The following is a 15,720-nucleotide window of genomic DNA, read 5'->3' as shown; positions in this document are numbered from 1 at the left end:
GCCTTAGCTGGCATGACAAAGCCTAAAGCTCCAGTCAGTGATAACGGGTATCAACATGGTGGTTATCAACCCAGGCTTTCTTCCTCAGGCTCTGTGCACATTTCCTTAAAAAGGGTTTGATGCATCATTTGACTGCACTACCACATGAAAATGGACCAATCACATCCTGCCTTCTTGTCTTCTTCGTCTACTGGGACTGACTGGTTTCTGGAGCCAGTTGGCCATCCCATGAACTGCAGTTTTTGGCACACCTGTGTTGGCTTCATTTTTCTGTCCCGGAGGTTGCTGCTTGGTAAATTCATATATGAATATATTTATTTAACAAATCAATGCACTCTTAATGCCCACAGTTTATTCCTAACATGCCAGCTGCTCACTTCACATTTCTTACATGTGACCGTTAATGCAGCAGATTGAAACATCAATCTCAAGAACTGCATTATGTCTGACACTGTCCCATAATATAGAATGCTTGGAAATCACTTGTTTTTGGCCAAATCAAAGTGAAATGAATTGTATTAATTGAATACTATCTGTGATAGATGTCAACAGACTTTTCCAGTCAGTGTTCTATTAGTTGTAACATACCAGCTGTGTCAAAGACACTTCAGCAAGTCATCATGAAGCGTAACAGCACAATTCAAAGTAGTAATATTGTGGTTTAACTAAACCAACTTCAACTGTAACTGTGACATCCTATAAGCATCCAACCCTTGCGTTAAAACAGGAAGTTCCTCCTACAGACAAACCAAGGTTAGTCTGCAACCAATTAAGACAATCAAATAATTTGATCAAAAACTATTTATAAAACATTATCCTAATTGTTCTAACATTTAAATATTAAAGGGAGCATTTGCTGATTTTCAACCATGTAAACCATGTTCAGGTGTAAATAAACTGATTTAAACTTCCCTCCATCTCCAGTGCCCAGATCTCCCTGCTCATTCATCACTTCGAATCCGCTGGATGACGGGTTTTGCTTTACCCAGCAGATTTTTATGACTCAAACTACAGATTGTATTTCTGCATTTTTTGTAAATGCCCACTACCATGGACACAAACAGTATAGAGGCAGATAGAGAGAGAGACCAGCCCCCCCTTCCTCTGTTCTCTTTGGTCATATAGCACCAATTTCTAAAGTATTTGCATCTTCCTACTGCATAGACAGCCCAGTTTTATGAAAAGACAGACATCTTTCCAGCAGTGAAATACTTTTTTAACGATATAAGGGTATTTAAAAAAGACTTTAAAACAATCAAAAGCCCACAATATGCTTTACTGAAAATGGTGCAGTCTAAGTTCCCTCTAATATGAAGCCCATTGGGAGCTTTCACTTCCTGTTGGCAGTTTGGACCAAGGACCAACAGGTAATATGAATGAGAGCTCATCCAACAAACATTTGGTTGATTGGAGTTGCACATGAATGAATTGAACTGAATGGAATGTAATAATAAAGTAATTAGGTAGTTATTTCATTAAGAATATTGATATTATGCACACTGAGATGACCAGAAATTATTTATGTTGGAGCACCTTGATTGCCTTAAGGGTGCAGGGCATGCCACATAACTGTAACTTCCTATAACCCCTCTCTCTCCCCCCTGTTTCCAGTTTCCCTCTTCTCTGTCAACTATCCAAAAATGGTGATAATGCCAAAAACATAATCACTCACTACAGATCCATTGTGCCTACTGGATGGATTAAGTAAAAGCACCATGACTTGTACAATGAGAGGTACTCTTGCAGTGGGAGGACCTGACCTTGTATAATCTGTTCTCTGGCAGGTCTCAGGACTTCTGCTGTGAAGCGTGTGGCTGCTCCATGCGCTCTGCCCTCCAGGCTCTTACCCCAAACAGCAATCCCAGTGCAGAGGACTACAAGGCTAAAGAGCTGGCCCAGCAAATCAACTTCAAGGTACAAACACTGGCGGTTACAAGAGTCCTGTTTGATGTTAGGGCTGGACATTAAACCATTTTGAATCTCTTATCCATTTTAATTTACTCATATCACAATTCCCGATAAATTCCTTGAATACTGTGTCATTATTTAAGAATACTTAAGTCTCAGATAGTGTCCAAGGCTTTTATTAACCCTTAGCAGCTCAGGTGATGGGAATTATGCACTATTAGTGTTTGTGCCAACTTCACAGTTTTCCCTTGATTCATTTCCCTAGGAGCTTGTCAGTCAGTAGCATGACTTGTGATTGCTCAGTATTTAGATTTCTCTCACATCAACAACTACAGCCACATGTGTTGATCATTAAATTGGCAGATACAGTCCAATAGTCCAGTTATCTCAGTGTGCCCATCACAAAGTTTAGCTGCAAAACTTTTGAAGCTGTCAAACTCAATAAAGCGCTTTCTGAAACACCAGTCATGCTTGAAGCTTTGGACGTCATCAGTCATGTTGTATGCTTCATTTGAGACAAGCTCCGACGCTTCTGTATCATTGGTCAGTCTCTACTACCCTGTATCAAAAAACAGGGCTGCAGTGTGAGCATACAAACCAGTAGAAATCTGAAGAATATGAAAGAATGTGTTGCCATGTTTACTGTATTTAATGTGATTCTCTTCTAATGTGTAATTTTCCTTTTACAGCCATGGCAGTGTACATGCATGGGTTGCACTAAAAGGTCTTGCAGTTGCTTTTGTCTGAGATTAGTGGTCATAGGCAGGTGTGTCATGTTACATGCTACTTCTGTATATTTAGAACAAATATTACTCCACAGAATATTGCAGATTAACCCTAACCCTAACAATCAGGCACATTGACCATACATGGTTCAGCCATATACTAGATGTTTTCCAAGGCAAGTCTGTGTTTTCGTCCACTCTAAAGATTCAGGTTAATGAAACTCAACACTTCCTCACATTAAAAGTTTTCCAGCAGCTCATAGCGAATAATCCTTCCCTTTGCTGATATGCTCTTACTGTGACATGGCAACAAGCCCTGTCACAATCACCACTGTGCTGTAGAGTGAGGCTCAAACCCGACCCAAGTGGCAGAGAGTAGTGACTGAGCCGGACTCAGCTACGACAGACGTTCTTTTTTTTTCTTTTCCTGAACCTGCCCGAGCCTGGCACAGTTAATTAGGCCTAAGCACTGAATATTTACTGCCTGAAATAGGAAAAATGTGTTGAGTTCATGCGTTGTCACAACAAATCCCACCACTGAACACGAAGTAGCCCAATACAGACAGAAGGTCTGTCTTTCTTTTTTTTTTTTAACACTGTATTTTCACTAAAAGAACTCAAAAGCATCATGTCCAGTAGGCTGAACCTGAACTGAACCTGGACATTGTTTGTAAATATTTGTCCAAACCTGACCTGGCCCATTGAGTAATGGGCTCGGGTCAGGTATCCACTCTCTACTGCTGCTCTCAGTTTCTCTTAATAACAGGAATACTCAGCCTAAAGTTCATACTTCACTTTGGAAACAGCAGTCAAGAAAATAATCAGCCACAAGGTCCAGCTGTTCTGGGGATTTCCATCATATCACATGGTCTTCATCAGCAGATGGAGTTTGCCCAGTTGTCGTGGCAGAGTGATTGTTAATATTTCCATTTTTTTTCTGAGTGCTCTGAGGATTTCTAGCCATGTTGGCTAAAAGTTAAGCCTTAGTAAATTCTGGGAAACAGCAGTTGATAAAATTAACTTTGAGTTCCATTTAGTGGCAATTCCAAAATACTTATACAGAATATACTAGATGATAACACTTAATAAATACTATTTATGCTAGTGCCATCCTCTAGTTTATCCAGAAACATCTATTTAGCTGTTTTTTGATTGTTGTTAAGCCACTGTTAGTAAAACATTGACACTTCCTGTATAGATGTTTCAAATTAAGTCTTATAGCAGCTCAGAAGGCATTATCCTGCTCCTGTTACACATTTCATATGCGAAACATATGCAGGAAGTGTAAAGCTATTACAAGCCTTTTCTCTGTTGTTATTTGATATTTGGCAATTACTGTATGACTGACTTTTATTTATGATTGCAATAATAGCACTGACAGCTAATCAGTTAAATTAATCTATCAGCACACAGTCCAGTCCAGAGTGTTTAATTTAAAATTAATAAGCACAAACCCTGACAGAGTGAGCCACAAGTGAGCCACCAGGCAAGAGAAAATATCATGCACTGCTTTAGCTACAAAATAATTATTTGTTTATTAGTTATTGTTGAAGTAGATGTGACAGATTATGATAAAATACTGTACATTTGGGTCCACATTGTCCAGCCCTATAACATGTGCCAAAGAACAGTGTAGATAACTGCTGCTCCCTGTGTGTTACTGCAGGCAGAGTCCAGTTTATCCAGACAGGCAAGTGAGAGCGGAGGTGCAGAAAGCGAGCCTTCCACGCTCACCGAGGGAGACACCTCCACGTCTGCCAGCCAGGAAGCTTCTGAGGCGCCCCAGGCGGAGCAGGTAGGTGTTATACTGCCACGCTGGGGTTACACAGGACAGCACACAACCTGCAGCCAGCCAACTACCTACAGAACTCACCATCCCCATGGTTTTACATGTTTTTGTGACATTACCTACAGATTAACAAAACAGGCAACCATTTCATAAGGCACACTGTGTTAAGATGGCTTTACTGTCCTTAAGTCAACCGCTGGTTTCAGTCAGTATTTTATGAAAATGCATATTGCATATTCTAGAAAGATAGGGCATTCATCACAGTGAACACTTAGTCACCTTTATGATCATTACTATTATTATTATTATTATTATACATTTATGTTGTATAATGCAGCTGAGGACAATTGAGTGTGTCCACTCTGTTGGATTAATCATCTCAAGCATGTCTCAAGCCTCCCTGGCATACAGTATAATGGTGTGCTGTACTGAGCCGGTCACTGCGCCGCACGAAGAGTAGTTGTTGCCAGGGTGACAACTAATAGGGATCCAAATAAACAAAGAACTCTCCAGAATCCTGGAAAGGAGCCTAAAAACATATTTAATTCTGGTTCATTACTAATTGGGTCTTATGTTTGTAGTATTGTCCATCATGTCTAATTGTTAGGATGACATTGTATTTACCCAGTTAATTGCTGAGAACTGTGAGGTCAGCAAGGTCACTTTTACCACCAATTAAAATGCTTTAGGTAATTGGGATTAACTGTTGGCTTGATTTTGACCTGTTTGATTATGATTCCTGACCCACTGGAAGTTTTATGCCTCCGCGTCAGAGATAGCCATAGCTCAAGGCATTATGTTTTCAGGTTGTCCCTCCGTCCGTTCGTCTATCCGTCCCATTCTCAAGAACGCCTTGAGGGAATTTCTTAAAATTTGGCACAAACATCATATGGACTCAATGATGAACTGATTAGATTTTGGTCTCTCTCATTCTCATGAATGCAATATCTCCAGAACACCTTCAGTGAATTTCTCCAAATTTGATATAAATTTCCACTCGGACTGAAGAATAAACTGAAAGTTGTGGTCAAAGGTCAAGGTCACTGTGACCTCACAAAACATGTTTTTGGCCAGAACTCAAGGTATTTGTGCACAAATTATGACAAAACATCACAAATGTCTAACTCAATGTAATGATGGAGTGATGACATTTTATATCCAAAAGGTCAAAGGTCAACTTCACTGTGACAGAATAATGTTCAGCAAATACACTATTTTGGCCATTACTCAATGTCATATCTCAGGAACAGAAGGGGAGACATTTGGTCAGATACTGAATTGGTGACACTTGGCTGTCCACCTTGAAACTGTGCTGATAGTATAGCTCTCCCGTGCTGCCAGGAGGAAGATGTGTGTGTGAAGCATCCATGTTTTCACAGACATGGATGTAAACTGTAATAGAAAATGGTGCACGGAGGCATACAACTGCTGGGTGGTATTTTTACTTGACTTTGCATCTTTTCTCTATTTGCATGTTTCCTGTTATTGTGCTGGTTTTGGCTTTCTGCCACACATTTTTTCATTTGCAGCACGTTTCTGTTCTTGTATTTGTTTTGGATTCTCATATGTGTTTTTGAGCTGGCATCGTTTCTGAAGGTGTAGCATGTCTCTCCTAATGGAAATGTAATGCGTTTGCCCCTGTCAGCGATAATTTAGAACCGTAATGGAGCTGTGACTGAGCTGTAGCACAACCTGAATGAAATGAAGACAATGATATATAGAAGATTAGAATAGAAGATTCTCACATTTTGCTTTGATGAGTCAAAATCCCACTGTATCCCCTGTTGCATTTATGCTCAGTAAAACCTGGACTTTAATGTTAGTCCATTTGACTGTGTTTTCGTCATTCGTTGTGTTTTATCGGTGCAGCATTGGCTCATGTGTTCGACCAACCACTGTACACTCCCGTCTTCTCAAGTTTCTTTTAGTGCTGGGAAAATACCTATTCTGAAATAGGAGCTATAAAAACACCCTCAAAACAGCATTCTAAGAACTACCATTGTTCTGTGTTTTTGCAGTGCAGACACAATAAAAAGGGGGTTTGTAGAACAAAACAAAGTTCCTCCAGTCAGATCCAAAAAATGAAAAACCTACCACCTTCTTAAATTCCTTGTGTCATTTCATATTGCAACATCAATAAATATAGTGAATTTTCTATTCTGCTTTTCTAAAAAATGAAATACCTGTCAAGATGTTTTGTCGCTTTGATGCAAACCCCATATAAAAATCCAATACTGCTATACATCCAACCTGCTCACTGATTTGTCATCTGATGGCACATTGTACCACCAATATACTGTATACTTAACAGCAGCATGGAGTTCAAGAACAACAAGAAAGTCTTACTCTCGCTGAATTTCAATATTTTACCTTCTCACCTTGTTGCAGTTATGTAGCAGTGTACTCCAGGTGTGTTATGACATCACTGTTGGGTGCAACACACTGTGAAATGCTGCTTCTAAGCCTGGGTTAAGTTACTCTTTAAGTTGCTTTTCTTTCACTCTCACTCATGAAAAACATGCATGAAAAAAAACCCTGCAGCTGATGTTCCAGATCAGTGGGTTCCTAAAGTGGGTGCCAAGAGTGAAGGAAGATTTATCATATCCTTGTCCGTTTATCGTGCATTCTTGATTAAATTTCCCCACATTAATTTAAAAAAAACTCAGCAATATTTACATTTATTACATTTCATGTCATGTTTTCAAATATATCAAAACAGAAGAAAAAAAGCCAAAAATATCAAAATCAGTGTATTAATAACTCTTTAAAAGTCTTTACAGTTGGTTGTCATAGTAACACAACAAGCTTTGTGGCTCAAGAGTCTAAACAGTCTGACAGGACTGAATCTGAGCTGAACATAAAATGAAAAATATTGTCAGTAGAGTAACAGATGTCCATCATTGTCTGATAGTGAATTCACTGTGGTATTGCATATTCCCAACATCATCAAACAGCAGGCTCACATGTCCCAATCGGATGCCTGCAATGTCTTTTTGTTCTGTTTGTTTGGCCTTGTCCTCCTGAAAGGAATACTTCACACATAAAGTGATCATTTGTATTTCAATTACTTCCTTAGTGCTACTTTGTATCATGAAGAAACTTTCTCCATGCTGAGCAAAGAATCCAAAAACAAGTTCTCAATTAATTAGTCATAGAGCTACATGTTCAACAACAGCAAAACTATATCCAGCATCTGTTCACAAACTCTCACACATCTTGTGCAGTTTAATCCTAGTGGAAAGTGAAATTCAAAGTCTCCATGAAATGAAAAATGTGGTTTTAATCCTGTGTCCCTGTGTGATTTGATCATGTATTTCTTTTAATATGGCAAATATATATGTCACTGATTTTTATACTTTAAAATCCCTGTCTTTTTACTTTCTGTAAGACCAGATAAAACAGTTTCAAATGTTTGAAACGCTCGGGCATCTCCAAAAATTCATCCACCTGGTGAGACTTTTGGTGACTAGCAGCCACACCAGTCATATAAAACCACACTTTGCAGTTTGTGGGTTGTAGCACAACAACAGTTGCAGTAGCTAGCAAGCAGAGCAATTTGGAGATAGATAGGGAAGAAATGTGTGTTTGGATATTAGCGGCCAAAACCTTTATTTTAATTTCCAAAACAAGGTCTAATTGCTTTTCAAATGCTTTTCAATGTATGTAATATTCATTCATTGTGCAAATTTAAAAAAAAAGCATGTTGGCCGAGTCTTATAGTTCATTTTAAAGCCAACATCTGCTGATGCTAATGGTGTGCAGATATATATGCATCCCTACACTTGGAAATACGTTGCAGTAGAGAAGCTATAATTATGCTGTATTCAACCCCAGACTCCATTGACAAAAACACTAATTTTACCTCACAGAACACTGGAGCTGCTGGTCTGCCAATGTCTCAGATAATTTGTTTGTGCTATTGTGTAACTTTGGTATTTTAAAAAAGGGTTATTTCGAGTTCAGCAAGGTCACACAATGACACAACACACCGCCGATCGATGCAGCAGTAGACCAGAAAAATGTTTTTGTCAATGGAGTCTGGCGTTGAAGAGAGCAAGGATAAGTGTCACTTTCTGTTCAGTTCCCTGTCAGAAAGGGCTGTCTGTTTGGGAAGTACTGAATATATGATTGTATTACTGAGAGTTAGATTATACTGCTCGAGCTGTCTGAGAGTTTGTAAAAGGATGTTTTGATATAATTGCGGTTGTTAAACACAGACCCCTATGACTTCAATTTATTAAGAATTTTAATCTAGAAAAATAAAGTTTTTCATGACATTGGTGAGCATTAGCTTTACAAAGTTTTTTTTTGTTTGTGAAGTATTCCTCTAAATACAAGCTAATACAAATACAAGCTAATTTGAATCTAGATGAAAATGTAAGAAATCCATGTAAAATATTTGTGTGTTTAATTATAGTCGTTGTTCATTTCAAGTTAAATATTTATCTGTAAATCTGCAGAATACCTGTTTGCTTTTATTGATTGTATTGAATGATTTAGAATGGGCCAAAATAATGTAGTATAATATGGTACAATAATATTAAATATAAAATTGTTTAAAATGTCTTTCGTAGAGGTGCTATTCTAGGTGAATGTCAGTTTGGCTCATTGTTTATAGTTTCTTCAGTATTCAGTCAGTGTACATGTCAGTTGTGCCAGTGCGTGACATTTTTTTGGCTTCCAAAGGGCTATGTGACAGAAAAGTTGACTTCAAGGGAGTGTTGTGTGCATACTGGAAATATGGCATGTCTTGCATGTCTCCATTTTTCTCTAGTCTGTCAAGGATCCCACTTGTGGAGACGTTGTTGTGCTCTACCCCTACAATAGATCTCTACCTGTGTGACAGATAAACAGTTGCTGTAGAAAAAAGCTGCTGATTGACTCTGTGGGACCGGCACGAAAGCCTGATGCTTACTTGTGATGTATTACATCACTAAAGACATGATAGACAAAGACAAATATACCACTACACTATAAATCTTATTCGCTGGCATGCAACAGTTAATACTAAGGATTATTTAGGCTTTGCTTTTTCCTTCTCCTGATGTTTGGTGTAATTAAAAACACGACCTGTCTTCAGAATGCTGTGGTTTGTCTTTCAGTCCATTTAAGCTCAAAGTATTGGACAGAGCAGCGGGTGTTCTGAAGCTCCACAGTGTGCAATCAGTAGGATTATATGGTGCTGTCTGTATGCAGCCTATTATGGATCATTCACAGTGTCCCTTTTAATTGGTGGCACGCTTCATCACCTGCTGACATCCCATGAGTTCCAAATTATTTTGAATATGAATGGAAGGAAATGATTGTGCATGCAGACTTTGCAGCAGCTCCAGCAGCTGTATTGGTCGTATTGAGTAACTGTAGTGAAATCAAGCAGTTAGATATCAGTGCTTTCTCTTAACATCAGTGTTCTATGGTAGCTTGAAGCCTGTGGTTGTGTGGCTTTTTTTCACCGGTTCAGATGATATGGACAAGCTTTGTTGCCTAAGAGGATTGATTTTGGCGCCAGCTGCTACACACAGAACCAGTCTGAAGGAGCAGAGGAGGGTCAACTTAGATTACTGTTTCTGAGTTTGAACTGAGGAGGGCCGTGTCAAAAATAGGACTCACCATCTGCCGCTGAAGTTGGTGGGACAAGAGTTAAAACTCGTCCGGCCCACCCGAATCCCACACTGCCTTGCTGCTGCTCACAGTACAGAGGGATGTAGTAGAACAGTACAGCCTCTGCACAGTCTCTGCAGGCTCCCTCCAGACAGTCTCTAATTGGGTGAAATGTACATTTTCTGTGTAAAAGCTGAATCTATCAGTGCTGCTGATTGGTTAGTCATCCCCAGCACAGCCTCCCATCCTCCAGAGAGGACTCGTCCTATCTGCACTGATCTCTTTAAAACTTTAAATGACCAGGAGCATCATAAAGTTATCTTTAACTAACTCTAAGATTAAGTATGCTGAAAATGGGGTTAGGTTTTGATGTGCTGATCCAGGCTGATGGATAACTTAGTATTACTGTGCGGTAACATCAGAGCCCGGACACATGCCACATTTATTGTGCCCTCAAATCCAGCGTTGTAAAATGTAGACACAAGACAGGCATGCCCAAAAGTGAGAGGACGGCTTCACGGCGAACAAGCGTTGCCTGTTTTTCAGGGTGCAACAGCTGCACCCTGAGATAAACATATTTCCACTTTTGGAGCGCAGCACACACCACATGTCATGTGATGAGGAACAACCCATAACAGCCTACAGGCATTTCTTCCTTTCATCCTTAAATATTAGTCAATGGCAAATATGGAGAAAATTTTGATTCTTTATGATCTGTCCAAAGGACAATATTTGAATACACACAAAACTAAAAACATCAGCTCTGAACTCAGGATTTCTGGTCAGCAGACTATGATATGGTGCTGGTTATGGTCGCTTAGCAACGTCAGCCACAACCTCCCTCCGTGCCCTTGACAGTTGGCACAGATTTGCCACAAGAGAAGAGCTCAGCGTTCAACCTCTCAGTTCCCTGGAGGTAAAGACAAAGCATGTGTCCCAGCCCTAAAAGGAGAGCATCTCAGTGCTGGATTCATGATGTCAATATTGTCATGCGCATTTTCTTAACTCTTCTGTTTTCATTCTGCTGAAGGAATATGGATTGATGATGAGTGATTTTTTTTTTTTTTTTTTTCAAATAGTTGCTCATGTACTAGCTTTTAACCTGCAGTCATTTGCAAGCTATTGGCTGTGCTGATGATCACAACATTATTTTATGAAGATGACATTGTCTGACAGAATCAGCAGAATCAGCATAAATACAGATTAATGACAGCAGCTGTACTGTGTGATTAGCTAGATTGACATTTAAAATGAGTGATCACAGGAGGCAACTAAAGGTTGTGTTGACCTTACTGCTACACAGCTCCCAACCCTCAGTGGACAGGTCTGTCATCATTTTGTGAAAGCTCTTGCTTTGGGGTGAGAAAATGTCAGCCTAATGAAGACAGAGGATTGGAACCAAGGGGAAAAAATACGCATTTATAGATTTTATTGGCTTAATATAAACATGTGCTACTATCAGTCAATAGGCTACAGATAAAAGAAGAGGTAGGATTAAACCAAGTAAATAACAGCCCTGTAGTGTTTGTTGCACACATCTAAATGAGCTGCAAATGTGTTTTTATGTCTGGCAAAACAACTCTATAAACTCTGTGATGGAAAATGCATTTCATATACACTGTATATGTCTGCTGGAAAACGGGTAAGAGAGAGAGAGAGAGAGATTAGCCTTAATTGTCTCCCTTAGGAGAATTTTGTCTTGGACATTTGAGAGAGCACAGGCAACACACTGGCACACATGTACAATCAAACTACAATTAACATACAGTATCACTCCCAGATCCATACACCTCAAGAGCATTGCACAATGCCCAAGACCCAAGTGTTACACAGATGTACCACCTAAAGTAATTGCACAAAAGTCCAATACAAAATGATTGCCATGCAAAGAGTGATTGCAGAGAGGCCTACACTAAAATATTGCATATCCCTTCCCCTCTCTGTCTCACACTAGAAGTAGTTTGATGGATAGTGGTACTGTTCAGTTTACAGTTTGGGAACCTGTAACTTCAGCTTGAAGGCATCAGCTCATGCTCCTTATGAATGACTGGTTTCGGTCAGTGGTAACTGAAACCAGTCATTCTAAAATGTTTCTACACTGGCTGCAAAAGGCACACAGGCTATGATAGCCCAAAACTTTTCCAGTAGGAGCTCCAGTAGGAGCCCCCTAAAAGTTGGACATTTGAATCATCAGTCTGAGGCCCCTTAGTCACCCAAATTTGCTTCAAGTCAAGCAGCCGTTTTTATTGTTTTGTTTCGGTTGGGTTTTTGCTAATGAGTGCGCGGTCCCCAGATTTTGTTGCAGAGTGAGTGCTCTTGACTGTCACGTTACTCTTTGGTATATAGCTGCATTCACGATGCGCACCGTACGGCTCTGACGTAATATTATCATCTCCCTTCTGCTTGGAACGCTGAATATGCAGCTTACAGATAATTAATACGACCCAGTCTCTGGTTTTTGTTTGATATCTGGTGACGGCAAAAAATGTTGTTGCACATTCTGATCCATCTTTAGTGCTGTTATCTAGTGTACTATGTTACATCATTGCCGCAGTCACACTGAACATCCCGCTGAGCTTATAAACTTGATATGGAAACGATTTAAAAGAAATGTCAAATATTCATAATTAACGGCCAAATCTGATTCGACTGACAAAACAAAGTCAGGCACAGCCCTTAGAAAATACATATACAAGAATAGAAACGTGCTACAAAAAAACCTGTGCTGCAGAAAGCCAAGACAAATACGTTAACAGCAAACGTGCTGCAAAAACACAAATGATGGAAAGTCAAAAAAACACACAAACCATGAAAACAAATTCTCCAGGCCTCTAGGGGCGGTATGTAATTTGGTTGCTCTTATATAATACTGTAAAAGACTCTAAATGTGAAAAAGATACATACCTTTTTATGTCACCTCTTCACTCCTCTTTTCCTTCTGCTTTAACAACAAACACACTCTCCTCTGGTCTCTCTTTCGGATCTACAGTCAAGCTGTTCCATCAAGCGTTCCCACCTAGAGGCCTAGAGAACTTGCTTGTGTTGATCAAGTCTATTCATTGAAGGCTGGAACATGGTCTCTGACCCAATGGGAGCTATGGAGTATGACGCATGTGCAATGTCATTGATGTCACTGGAGCTGTGATGTTGGAGGGTTACAGCAGACGGCACCTGAAATAAAGGGAAGGTGTCTGCTCTGATGCTTTTTGGGTGTCCTCAGCCTGACAAAACTTTTTGGGTACACTCAAATGGATGTTGCCTGCTAAGTTTTTCACACAGAAAGTATTTGTTTATGGTCTTTTATTAAGGACCTTTTCAATAGCTGCAGAATCATAATTCAATTCATATCGTTATTTTTTGTGTGGTATATATTTCAGCTCAAGGTCAACTGTGGAAGCCTCTGTAAAACGAATCAGTCATCCCCAAGTTCTATGTTAATGCATCAGCTTTTGAGCCTTTCAGTAGGTGCTGACCAGATACCACTGTGCATGTGCTGTACCTCAATGATATGACATCATATGATGCCGTATCTTCTCCTTTTAATCTCTTTGGTGTTGACTGAATATGCAGCATTTATTTTATGGATTTGTGTGATTTTTTTTATGCCTCCGCACTGGCAATATCCATTTCTCACACATCCCCTTGGACTTTGTTATGAGCTGATTGAATTTGGTGGTCAAAGGTCAAGGTCACTGTGAGTTTGTCTGTCTCATTCTTGTGAATACTATATCTCAAGAACACTGTGAGGGAAAATCTTCAAATTTGGCAAAAACGCCAAGGTGGAACGTCCACACTCAATAAAAACTGATAGGATTTTGGTGGTCAAAGGTCAAGGTCAGTGTGACTGTGCATCCGTCTTACGTTCATAAATGCAATATCTCAAGAATGCCTTTAGGGAATTTCTCCAAATTTGACACTAACGTCCACTTGTAATGAAGAATAAACTGATTAGAATTTGGTGGTTGAAGGTCAAAGGTCAAGGTCAGTGTCACCTCACAAAACATGTTTTTGTCAAAAACTAAAGAATTCTAGCTATTGTGACAAAACCTCACACAAATATCTAATATAATAAAATTATGACATTTTATATCCAAAAGGTCAAAGGTCAACTGCACCATGACATCATTCTGTTCTGCAAAAACACTTTTCTGGCCATCACTCAGTGTCATATCTCAGGAACACAAGGGGGGGCATTTGGTCAGATACTGAATTGGTGACACTAATCTTGGGTGTTCACCTTGAAACTGTGCTGATAGTATAGATCTCCCGTGCTGCCGGGAGGAAGATGTGTGTGAAGCATCCATGTTTTCACAGACATGGTTGTAAACTGTAATAGAAAATGGTGCACGGAGGCATACAACTGCTGGGTGGTATTTTTAGTTGACTTTGCATCTTTTCTGTAATTGCATGTTTCCTGTTATTGTACTGGTTTTGGCTTTCTGCCACACATTTTTCATTTGCAGCACGTTTCTGTTCTTGTATTTGTTTTGGATTCTCATATGTGTTTTTGAGCTGACATCGTTTCTGAAGCTGCAGCATGTTTCTCCTAATGGAAATGTAATGCGTTTGCCCTTGTCAGCCATACTTTAGAACCGTAATGGAGCTGTGACTGAGCTGTAGCACAACCTGAATGAAATGAAGCCAGATGGAGTTGGCATAATCGATTAATCAAGTAAATGTTTCACCTCTAATGACTTGTTTTGTCTCAATGCCATCTTTTACCGCAGGCTGAGGCATCTCCAGCCACAGGGATAGAGGGACCCCAACCCGCTGTGACCCCAAGCACTGGTCGCCCACTCAGCCCCCGGCAGCGTCGCGCCCAGCAGCACAGCCAGCAGGGCCAGAGAGACGGCAGAGATCCAGCCAGCAGGCCAGCCTTCGCCCCGGCTCCTCGCCAGCCTCTGGATGAAAGCCACGCAGGCTCGGCAGTCCTCATTGTGGTGCTCACTCTGGCCCTGGCGGCGCTCATCTTCCGCAGGATCTACCTGGCTAATGAGTACAAGTTTGACTATGAGCTGTGACCACACACTTGGCTGCCCCCACTCCTTTCTCACCCTCAAGTCAACCCCTCCTGCTACCACCCTAACAGAACTATGGCCAGCTGACGTGGAGCCAGAACCTATGGCTGATACTGACTTTCTGCCCTCCCTGCTCATCAGCAGAGGGCTCGGTCTCCGCTGAGGGGGAACTTTCATTCCTGCAGAGGAGGAGCTCCACTTACCACAACACCCCCAGGGTGTCTTTTAATCAATGTGAATTTTACTCTCGAGAGTGTCATGCATTTTTAAAAACGGGAAGCTTTGTTGTGTAGCCACACACACCACATGTACCCCTCCATATAATTATTCTATCCTAGGGCTGCAGCTTGTTCCCTTTATTTAATTAAAACTGTATTATGATATGTTAAAAAGGTTTTGGTGGATTTTTGTCTCAAAGTAATGAATTAATCATCAATCAATCCATCAGTTTTATTTGTCACATGTAGTCATATAAGGTACAAGTCCAGTGAAATGTAATCCCACCAGTTCCTTCAGTTGTGCATTAAAAAGATTTTACATAGAGTAGGAATCGTAATAAGTATGTGTTTGATTGGGGGTGGGGCAATGACCACTCTTTGCAGGGCCTTGCAGTCCTGTCCAGTGCTATTTCAGTACCGGGCAGTAATGTTCCCTGTTAGAACGCTTTCAATGGCGCAGG

At 40.3% G+C, this 15,720-nt stretch overlaps 1 protein-coding gene across 1 annotated transcript in view; it reads left to right on the top strand.

Annotated features, from left to right (window-relative positions):
• The window catches only part of ube2j1 (ubiquitin-conjugating enzyme E2, J1), a 76,338-nt gene extending 60,905 nt beyond the window's left edge, over positions 1-15,433 (top strand). Inside the window, exons 6-8 of the mRNA XM_033648259.2 lie at positions 1,785-1,914; positions 4,300-4,428; positions 14,751-15,433. Coding sequence (XP_033504150.1) covers positions 1,785-1,914; positions 4,300-4,428; positions 14,751-15,044 — 553 coding nt within the window. The 3' untranslated portion in view covers positions 15,045-15,433. The remainder of the gene's footprint in view (positions 1-1,784; positions 1,915-4,299; positions 4,429-14,750) is intronic.
• Positions 15,434-15,720: the final 287 nt, after the last annotated feature.

Source organism: Epinephelus lanceolatus, chromosome 13 (assembly GCF_041903045.1).
Source record: "Epinephelus lanceolatus isolate andai-2023 chromosome 13, ASM4190304v1, whole genome shotgun sequence".
Lineage (NCBI taxonomy): Eukaryota > Metazoa > Chordata > Actinopteri > Perciformes > Serranidae > Epinephelus > Epinephelus lanceolatus.
Note: the sequence above shows the minus strand (reverse complement) of the source record. Positions and strands in the feature narration are given on the sequence as shown.